This window comes from Branchiostoma belcheri, unplaced genomic scaffold, assembly GCF_001625305.1.
Source record: "Branchiostoma belcheri isolate BF01 breed outbred unplaced genomic scaffold, Haploidv18h27 scaffold38, whole genome shotgun sequence".
NCBI classification, from domain to species: domain Eukaryota; kingdom Metazoa; phylum Chordata; class Leptocardii; order Amphioxiformes; family Branchiostomatidae; genus Branchiostoma; species Branchiostoma belcheri.
In genome coordinates, this window is record NW_017803998.1 from 2,191,137 (window position 1) to 2,202,226 (window position 11,090).

Sequence of the window (11,090 nt, forward strand, 5' to 3'; positions counted from 1 at the left end):
TTAGTGAAGTCCAAAGAATTGTTGGATGATGACGTTTTGTTACACTGGAATTTGATTTGAATATTTGAAATAAACATATATATTTAACAATTAAACACTGCTTCCTATGGAAGTTGCAACAATATTATGTTTATATTGATTTAATGCAACAAATAATAAATCTTACTGAAACAATATTGTGTTGTGAAGAATCTTTTTAGCCAAGTATTTAGTTATTTCCATCTACAGCACTGAGTGTATCTTTTATTTTTACAACTAAAGCAGAGACATTTCATTCTGAAACAATTTACACACACAAACCACTTAGTCTTGTTCTCTATAGTTTGATTAGACAATACCAGCTGTCAAGGGGGCATGTAACTGCCATGCTGCATGCAGAAACACAGACACACACACGGGCACACAGACACACCAAAAACAATACCTCCATTTTTCATGGGGGTAAAAATGACAGACCAGAACATGAATTTCATCATCACAGTTATGTAGATACTGTAACAATAGGCATCATCCACTGTGGTGTACATGTACATGTATAATTACTACATAATGCCATTTGTACATATAAACAACAATCTATACTAACTTGAGATCTTCATAATACCATTTGGCATTTCCATACAAGTATTACTAAGTTCTGTGCATGGTGAACAGAAAAAGCAAAAAATCAGGCTCATTCTACTTTTCTTGAACACAGCACCTATAGTAATCAATAGATACCCTCAAAAACTGACAGCACATTTTTATGCAGTGCTATACAATACATATTTTAGCTGACAAATGTATATATGTATATACCAGTGCAAAAATCTTGATGGAACTAAATACATACTGCCACATCTTGGTAATACTACGACTGACTTGTTTGGAATGGCCACTAGTGGAATTCTACGATGTCATACTATTACTACTAGCTATACATAGTAGATACAGTCCATACCAGCACACATTATCATGGCCAGCGAGTGGTAGGCAAAAAGTGGGTTACACAATGTGTAGTTGGGTGATTTGCCTACAAGTAATTTGCATGTGCCAAACATTAATTTGAATATACAGGGCTCATAATACTTTTTTCTGCATAATGCACTGGTACATGTAACAAAAATTACCTGCACAAGACAAATTTTACTTCCACCACTCATGCATTTCATACTTAGAGCATTTAAACTGCAGAAACAAGCCCCAAGATGAGTCCTTTATTTTCTGGGTGGTACCCTAAAAATCAGGCCATGGCCCTTCCACTAACCATGTTCTGTCAGAATTTTGGAAATTTTTGCTCTATGAGAATAGTGTAGTTTCAACTCAGTCAGTATGTAGGTAAATGACCAGAATATTTGAAAAATCGGGTTCTATAAGGAAGAACAGATGTCTGAAAGACATCCTAGCTTAACCCTTGTCCTGCTGGCATTCCTGGCACAATATTTTCCAATAATTTCATGTCTTAATTACATCATAGACCCCCAAATTTTGTTGCCCTGCAGTGGCATAGTTACTTCCGCATTCGTTGCGTTTCGCTGCAGTGTGATGCATTGCACGAGAAATACCCCCAAATCGTACCTATACAGGGTGCTACATGTATATAGATGGTACTGTATGTGCAGAACAACAATTGTTGTGCTCCGCAGGACAAGGGTTAAAAGCAGGTGAGAGACTATACTGGTTGTGCAAAAGAAAGATCCAATATTCAGTATCTCATTCACATGTGAAATTTGTCACTAGTGTGGTTCCTCTTGTGCCTTATGAGACTGGTCTTGTCTGTAGTCATGTGCCCGCACTCTTCACACATGAAGGGTTTCTCCCCGGTGTGCGTTCGCATGTGATTGGTCAGGTGCGTCCGGCGGATGGCCCGGTAGCTGCACAGCTCGCACTTGTAGGGTTTCTCGCCCGTGTGGGTCCGCAGGTGCCTGACCAGGTTGCACCTGAAGGCCGTCCTGTGCCCACACTCCTCGCACATGTACGAGCGCTCGCCCGTGTGGCGGGTCATGTGCGTGTCCAGGTGGACTTTCTGGGAGGCCGAGTAGTCGCACTCGGAGCATTTGAAGGGTTTCTCGCCGGTGTGGGTCCGGATGTGGTGCTGCATGTTGACCTTGACCTTAGAGGTGTATTCACACTGTGGACAGTGGTAGACATCTTCCTCACCACCCTACAGACAATACAGGAGTTCATGTAAGTAAGCTTACATAATGGAAAAGGCATCCAATGCAATTTCAGGGTGGCAAAACAAAAAAAATTTTCAGGATGAGGAAATCTGTCTGATATTGACATTTACCACCATTTCTTAACACAATCATTTCATACTTGAAGCGTTTGAAACAAAAGCCCCAAAACAAGCTACCTGATGAGTCCCTTTATTTTTGGGTACCACCCATAAATAGCTAGAACCAGCTTACGATACAAAATAACCGTTTTCCGTAGATGGAAATCGCATTTTTGCCCCACAGTTATCAGTCTGCTATATGTAATTGGGATTGATGACACATCAAGATCTGCATGATGACTATCATCATTCTGTTCAATACATTCAGAATAAAAAGAATTACATTTATCATTTGTTTATATATAGAAAGTGATACCAGAGTAATAAGGTACAATCCTATAGCTGTGATCACAAAGATAAAATTGAGTTAAAAGGAAATGATAATTACCTCACAACCGTCCTGGCCACCTTTACGAACTGCCTTGGGTACCGCTGTGAGGTCAGAATCTCCCTCAGAGTCAGAACCCGACCAAACTTCGTCGATTTTCAACTTTTTCTTCTTCGCTTTCGTCCCCCTCTTGGTTGGCGTCGCCTTCCTCGGCCTTCGCCGTTTTCCGCTCGCCGAAGACGACTCTTTGGGCTTTTTCTTCGAAACCGTCGCATCCTCGGATTTGGTTTCTTTAGTCTCCTCTTGTTGCGTGGAGGGTTCTGTATTACTGTGGGATGGTTTGGCATCACCAGCGACCGCTGTATCGCTCTTGGTCGGAACCAGTCGCTCCAAGACATCCGATTCGTTGGTATCCCATGATGCATCTTCAACGTTTGACGGCGGTCCTCGTACCATGACTATCTCTGTTTGACTTTGAGAAGTGTCCTTGGTTTTGGCGCTGAAGTTAGCCTCCGGATTACTAGTATCTTGTCTAGGGGGAGTCTTCCCAAATGATGCCGGTTTGTGCATCGCAGTGAATGTCGGGAATATGCTAAAGTTCGTGTAGTCTTCTCGCGTCGTCTTGTTGGCGGAATTCTCGACCGAAGTCGAGCTGTACTGGGTTACCGGAATAGGAGGGGACCAGATACTCGACATCGTCTGTGCGTACGCGCTGGGAAAATTCGCTTCGCTTGTGAACTGTTGCATATCTGTACGCGGATTGGCTGGAAACGGCGCACGTTTGCGTTGATCGCTCCATGCCACACCGTACTCTACACCCTTTTGTACAGCTTCTGGATTTGCTGTACGATATTCGTATTCGATCACATCGCGAAGTACCGTCACCAGATGTTCCCTACTACTGTACTCAGTGCTGATGTTCCTACGTGTGAGTTCTATGAGTATTTCCTCCAAATACAGTCTTGGCAGGACTGCTAGTGTCACATCCTTTGACAGACCGCAAGCTCGGATTTCTGGAGTTGACATTTTTCTCTAAAAAGTAAGAAAGAACTTGGTGAAACTCAGTGGATAACACATTTGCCAGCAAATGCTATTAGGCCCCACCCCTTTCAACCGACCTACTACTACTGTAACAGTACTCCTACATCATGTACAACAGAGAGAAATTCTCAAAACAACAAAGTCTAGCGACATATAGCAAAAATAAACAAAGAAAACGGACCTAAACGCTACGTCTAAATCCCTACATCTGTTCATAACTGTCTTATGTCCTTACCTTTTCGCTCTAAATCGATGTATTATGGCAAGGAAGGCAAAATATCTTGAGTATATTGTCAGAAAACAGATTCGCGGACAAAAATGGTGGGGTGCGAGCGACAGACTGCGTTAGGTTCAAAGGTCGTAAGGGTCACGAAGGTTGACTTACCTGAACTTCGCATCTTGTCGACGTATGTCAGCTTATCATTCACAGCAAGATCGTGGCGTTACTTGGTACATTGTCTTACGATTTACAGTAAGGAACTCATTTATATATATAAAAATAAAAGATAACACAACACCTGATCAAAACACACAGAAAAATGAGCTGTAACGTCAACAGGATACCTTCCGGAGCTATGCAACAATTACTGTAGTAGTCAGACCACAAGGGAGGCGCGGCTTACATAAATTAGTTTCATAGGTAATCCTTGGTTGGCTAGTTAGAGTACCCAACCAGAGAGCAGCTATTGTTATCAGAGCTGAGGTTGGAAGATACGATTGTCCGAGGTTTTAGTCGCGAGACCTCGGATTTCAGGTATGCCTCACTTGTAGTTAGTTCTTTTTAGATTGTAGGCTGTAGTTTTGACAATAACTCCCTCTTAGTATCGTTAGTGTAGTTAGTACTTGGTGTAGTTTGTGCTCTTTAGATTGTAGGGTGTAGTTTTAACAATAATTCCCACATAGTATCGTAAAGTAAACCCTGCTGTATCCGCGCTGTACTGCTAATGCAGACCTAAGTAGCAGCATCTGTTCTTATATACGCACATAATGCTGTGGTCACATTTCCAAACCGGGGCCGATTAACGAAAAATCAACAATTTATATCATAAATAGTTCCCATTAGTACTTTTTTCAACTTTTGTTTGCTTTGTTGTCTTTTCTATCATACTTTTCGTTCCTTAAGACTGGGGCCCGCCAGTTCCTTAAGACTGCCCGGGTGGGCCCCGATTTGGAAATGTGACCTCAGCATTAGGTATGTAGATCAATAGTCCCAAGGAATGCTTGATGTCGAAGAGAAGAGTTGTTCGTTCCAGTATCTTTGTGCTTCTTGTCGTCCTATCGTGTGGTTCTAGTCTTATTTATCTTGAATGTTGGTGAGGGCTTGAAGCAGGTTGAAATAATGAACTACTGTGAAACTGCTCGCATTGCCTGGCAGTTTAGCGGTTTCACCATTACCTTTAATAGAGAATGAGGTATTTCATCCAGAGGCATGTGTTTGTTGTTTCTGTTTTGCTGGCTACACCATCGAGTGGTTTTACCGGTTTAAACTGCAGATGTGAGTAGGATTAGGTTACAGAAACAGACTTTTAAGACTAGAATGAAAATTACTTCTCCGTTTGGTTCTGCTGTAGTAGATTGTCTGGCATTCAGTTTTCAAAATTTGTTCCTCGATTTGTAGCGCTTTTGTTGACGAAGAAGTTGTATTTTGGATACCACGTTTTGTCACCAAAAGCTCATTTTCACTAACAATCAATTCATCACAACAGACTAAAAGAGGTAAGTACTGATTCAGTAAGAAAATACTACTCTACCAGTCGTTGACCAGTTTTAAGTGTAGTGGTGTCAACCACTACAGTTGTGAAGTCGCGATATGTTATGTTTCTGGTCATGGAGATCACCTAAAGGTCTTATACATTTGTACATTTATCTTTCCCCTGAGGTAGTCGTGAAAGATTGCAGCAGAGCTACTTGTAAGGGAGGGGCGTAATTACTTGCAATTATGTAGCTATATATAGAGATAATTAAACTAATTACCGAATGAAAGGCTAGGTGCTAAAAGCTCATTTTTTAATAACAACCAATCCATCACAACAGTTTCTAAAACAGGTAATTCAGTTAGTAAAAACTATTCTACCAGTCGTTGAGCTTCCAAGACCAGTTCTAAGTTTAAAACACAGGTTGTAGAGTCGCAATCTACCGTGTTTCCTCCCCATGTGGTAGTCATGAAAGATTGCAGAACTACTCCGTGTGTAAGGGGAGGGGTGGGGCATAATTGCTTGTGATTATCACGTAGATAGGTGGAAAAATTAGTTCCAAAATAATAGTAGTTGTCGACTCCTCATTAGCGAAAAGATATGTGGTACTAGCCTCTACCAGGCTTCAGAAGTGACTGGAAAGCGTAGAAATTAGCAAAATGGATAGATAACATGCCAGGGCAGTTGGTCCGCCAAAGGAAGTACAGTTCAGAGCGCGCGACAAACTGTACTCCTTGAAGGTAGCAGAACACAGTTTTCGCCCTATGGGGATTTCTAGTTAAGGACCCCAAGATGACTCACTTCGACGCGGTAAAAATTATAGCAGGGTGCATTTCACAAATACGAAAATCGAATATGTTTCAGAAGAAGGTACAAACTACAAAATATCTAGAAACCAAAAAATCCTGTCGGCGTATCTGCTCGTAACGTACACTTTGAAATCGCCTCCTACGGACGTGACCTGAACTGCAGCCGACTCACCCGGAAAGCCAGTTGCGCAATACGGCGCATTTATACACGAACTGCAAAACCTTCACAATTCAAATCATACAGTCTCAAACTCGATACATTCCTACACCACACAGCACAATTTACATCTGGCTGACGCTCTTATCAGGCTTTCTACCCAGCCTTCAAGAATATTCGCTGCACTACTTTCTATACCCGCGTCATCGTCCCGGGGGTTGCCCATTAATACTGTGACCTGCTACCTTAAGCGGTATTACAGGTTTGCAGTATGCAAAACCTGTTCTATTTTAGGTGGATTTTATGGGCGCCGCCATTTTGTTTCCCGTCATGCAATGGGGCAGGTCAAAGTTGAGGGAGATGCATTGTGGGACCTGTCACCGGGTTACAGTGTAAGGACGGCACCTAGCGGTAGGTTTGGAAAGAGCGGTAACTCTAAGCCTACCTGGTTGTGTGTTCATTTTGGCAGGAGTGTATAGAGGCGATGGCTTTGACGTAATATAGGCGAGTCTGATTGTGTTTAGCACTTGACATAATTTTCTTAGCATGACGGGAAGGAAACTTGGCGGACCCAATGCGGCGGAACTTTAAAGTTTTTTTTTTTTTTTGATGATGAGATGGTGAGGCTTTGGTATTAGTAGGGTGGTCTTGTGGATCTTGTCGAGGCAGAGCCTAGGGACGACAGATTGTCCTCAAGTACAGGGTTAGTAAGTGGTAATGGCATGACGTTTTGGTATTAGTAGGGTGGTCTTGTGGATCTTGTCGAGGCCGAGCCTAGGGACGACAGATTGTCCTCAAGTACAGGGTTAGTAAGTGGTAATGGCATGACGTTTTGGTATTAGTAGGGTGGTCTTGTGGATCTTGTCGAGGCCGAGCCTAGGGACGACAGATTGTCCTCAAGTACAGGGTTAGTAGGTGAGATAAATGGAATGAAGTTTTGGTATTAGTAGGGTGGTCTTGTGGATCTTGTCGAGGCCGAGCCTAGGGACGACAGATTGTCCTCAAGTACAGGGTTAGTAAGTGGTAATGGCATGACGTTTTGGTATTAGTAGGGTGGTCTTGTGGATCTTGTCGAGGCGGAGCCTAGGGACGACAGATTGTCCTCAAGTACAGGGTTAGTAAGTGGTAATGGAATGAAGTTTTGGTATTAGTAGGGTGGTCTTGTGGATCTTGTCGAGGCCGAGCCTAGGGACGACAGATCCTCCAAGTACATGGGTTAGTCTGTTCAAAGGTGGGATGAAGTTGGGGGATGTGATTTTGTCCATCTGAATATTAAGCATCCTGAAACCTGTCCTGCCTATCATTCATAACAGAATAGTCATTTTTTGTCTGACCTAGGACCTAACTCTAGGAAGTGACAAACTGAGGAATGACACAGACACTTGCTTTGGTCAAGACTTTTAGACTTGACCTCTGACCTTGCAGTGGGAGACACCTGTACTAGGTCACCTATTACAGCTGTACAGCCAGGGAACTCCTGTTGCACATGATCATTGGATATTGTACAAAAACTATGCAGATGTCCTGCTATAAATACCATACATCCCTCCCTTGTATTATTGTATAGCAGTGAATCATTAGTTTGATGTACTCGTTAGTTTGATAACTGGATGTACCGAATAACAGCAATCAGTTTCGATTACAATATAGACTGTCTATCATCTTCCAGTCTCAAAGCCTGGCTACTGGAGAAGCCCAATGTAATAAAATAATTGACAATACAATTGAACTAGTTGTTGTTACAATGACTGTCGTTCTTTATGCTCAAATGTTTTGTCGTTACTGTCCTTGTAGTTCTACTAGGACATATGATGGATCCAGACAATCAAACAATTTGGTCAAGGGGTGGTCCTCTGGCTAATTTCTTCAGACATTATGACATTTGGTATCGATCATGCAGACTCTATTGTCTTTTGCGCCCTTATACTGGACATCGAAGAGCACGTGCACGTTCAGATCGGCCTCGTCGCATCGGCTGTGCCAGGAACTGCCGTCACGTCGGTCTCAGGTGGTGTGATTGGCCTCACAGCTCTCCCAGGACCGGGAATGGATGTCTCAGGGCTGGGGATGCAGACGTTGGTTGTTTCGGGGGATGAGGGTGTGTCCGGCGGTGGCTTGACGTGGACGGTCTGCTCCCTAATGCAAGAGAAGAAGAGAAAGTGCCCGGGGAAGTACATCCCTGGCCAGATGGATGGGTGGCTGACATGTCAGGTCCATCAGTGGTCAGCTTCCCCGGATCAGGAACGGAAGAGACGGTGCCCGTTGGCTGTCGTGTGCCCCGTTATGACCATTCTTGGCCGAGGGTCGCTGCATGTACACTGAAAAAAAAGAAGACATGTGCCCCACAGTTTCAACCTGACAACCAATTGCAAACACTGGCGACGTCGACATTGACCCAGAACATAGGCTGGGTCAACCTATACATGTACAGTACAAACTCACGCCGGCCCATCCTGTCAAAACGGACAACTGTACTCACACGTAAACGCACTAGGATTGCCACTGAATAAAAACAAACAACAAAACTAGCAAAACCTACGCATACTAAATAGAATAATAGCTCCATCACATTAACTACCATTGTCACGACTTCAACGCGTCAACGCCGTCGAAAAAAAAACCAACAACTTTGGAACCTCTAGAGTATTAAAACAGCACCAAAATCCTTACTTGGCCATATGTCTCAGTTCAGTTCAGTTTTTATTCGCACTTTAAAAAAATGTAACAATAGAGTCCATTCCAAGTCACCGTGCGGGTTTTTTCATCATATTTCTAATATTTTCTAATTAGTTTCAAATAATTCGAAAATATTATAAATATTCTGAAATTATTATAAAAAATGTAAGCACCCGAGTAGCATGTTTTCGAAAATGTTGGAATAATTTGCAAAAATTTTGAAAGTGGCAATCAAATGGGATCTTAATTTCAAAATTTTTAGAAACACAATTTGAATTTCGAAATATTTCGAAAAGAAGATTGCCTGCTATCAATCAAGCGCTAATCCCGCTCCACAGGCGGTTTCTGTGTAGACCTCGCGCGGCGCGGCGGGACGTCCGCGGCCATCTGGACGTGGTACGGGCGGATCGCTTGGTTTCCCCAATTCTCCTTGGTTTTCCAACCCTGTCGGCGATTTGACACATTTTCTTCGGCGCGTGCTTCATATTTTCGTCGGTTTCAACAAGCTTCTGCTTACTTATCGGGCTTGATTTCCAGCGCTGTACTGTGTTTTATGCGTAAGGAAATGGCCCATGGAAATCCAGCGGTACACTGACTTCCGGGTACCGCGGGTTACCTTATCTTGCTCGAACAACAAAATTACACCACAAATCGGCGCATAGAAATTGTCCCGAAAATTCTTTTAGAGTCTAATCACCCATTTTTAATAGGATGTTGCTAAGAGGTCGTAGAAAAAACGTAGAAAGCAGCGAAAATGTGTCTCTCTTCGCTGAATCTGCCGCGGCTGCCGGTGATACCGCTTATCCAATCAGAACGCAGGTCATGTGAGGTGAACCAATCAGAGCGCGTAGATCGTGCGCTACTACTTATATATTAATGACAAGATGGCGCATTTTGTAGAGCGATGTGGCCGCGATTTTCTTAGTTTTGACTGATTTTTTGGCACGCCGTGATTACACTACAAATGACACACTAGTGGAGACAGCCGCGGAGGGAAGGGGAGCGGAGAGGAACTAGTTCACGAAGCGAGTTCCGCCATGTCCGCCGCGCACTGGATTTGGTTTCTCACGCGGGCCGCGGCCGTTGTTTGGTGGAGTGTTTGTTTACATTATCGCCGGGTGCTGAGGATCGGGCAGCCAGAATCTCCACGGGATGCCCCCCGTCCTTTCTATTTTCGGCCTGCAGTCGGCTAGGGGGGATTAGTGATTTCACAGATCATTTAGCCAATTACAAACTTTTCGAAAAAATGGTATTCCCGCGGAGTCTTTTATTACATCGTACATGGCTTTTAGAATGTTTCGAATGTTTTATGATTTGGGAAAACTGTTTACAAAGTTAAAACCAAGTTCGAAATGTTTAAAAACTATGGAATTCTTTTAGAAAAGGTTACAAACATTTCAAAAAAATTCGAAACAATGAGCGAAAACACCCGCACGGTGACGTGGAATGGACTCTACAGACACAAAAAAATATAAATGAAATATAACAGTGCAGGGAGGCCGGAAGCAAAAAATGCTTATGAAGAGGCCTCCCTTCATAACTTAATTAACAAGTCAAATAAATTTGATAAATAAGAAATAACTTACTAGGTAACGGGTAAATGAAACAAAACAATAAAATACAATACGATACAATACTATATACAATAATGAAAAGTAGTAATGAAAAGTAGTAAACAAGGAAAATTAAACAAAAATTAAGAATGTGTGGGGTTATTTATGAAGGTTGCTTTAGTATAATTTTTGAAAATGGTGACGGAGGGACTAATTTGTAAAGTTCTACTTAGGTTGTTCCAAATTGTTGGGCCTCTGTACGTGATTGTAAATTGACGAAGATTCGATTTCGCATTGGATGGTCTTAAATAATTGCATTGGCGTGTAAAGTGGTTGTGGATGTCTGAGTTTAATAAGAAGGTGTAGGTGTCGTGGAAGGTTTCAGGAAGGCAAGGACATTTATTCATTATCTTGTACATTAAAAGACTTGTTTGTAGTTTATTTATGTCATTTATGGACAGTATTTTGAGCTTTTTAAACAATGGTGCAGTAGGGAAAGTGAATGAAACTTTTGACGCTATCCTGCTGTATCGTTTCTGAAGCAAAAAGAGCGGTTTAAGTGATGTAGTGTACGT

General features: G+C 42.5%; 1 protein-coding gene and 1 long non-coding RNA gene across 2 annotated transcripts in view; both read right to left on the minus strand.

The window, feature by feature from the left end:
* Positions 1-1,553: 1,553 nt before the first annotated feature.
* Positions 1,554-3,970, minus strand: LOC109476525 (zinc finger protein 572-like). Its single transcript, XM_019777507.1, has 3 exons — positions 3,862-3,970; positions 2,646-3,617; positions 1,554-2,143 (listed from the first exon to the last, which is right to left on the minus strand). The coding sequence occupies exons 2-3, from the start codon at positions 3,609-3,611 to the stop codon at positions 1,697-1,699; spliced, it is 1,413 nt and encodes a 470-aa protein (XP_019633066.1). The 5' UTR covers positions 3,612-3,617; positions 3,862-3,970; the 3' UTR covers positions 1,554-1,696.
* A 3,705-nt stretch (positions 3,971-7,675) lies between these two features.
* LOC109476588 overlaps positions 7,676-11,090 on the minus strand; it is an 8,738-nt gene continuing 5,323 nt past the window's right edge. Inside the window, exon 3 of the long non-coding RNA XR_002140618.1 lies at positions 7,676-8,604. This is a non-coding gene — a long non-coding RNA (uncharacterized LOC109476588). The remainder of the gene's footprint in view (positions 8,605-11,090) is intronic.

Bases quoted from the DNA above. Each gene is read 5' to 3' on its own strand.
- LOC109476525 (XM_019777507.1), bottom strand. From the start codon at position 3,611: ATGTCAACTCCAGAAATCCGAGCTTGCGGTCTGTCAAAGGATGTGACA. The intron at 2,144-2,645 runs GTAATTATCATT...TATTGTCTGTAG, and splicing joins GTGGCCAGGACGGTTGTGAG to GGTGGTGAGGAAGATGTCTA.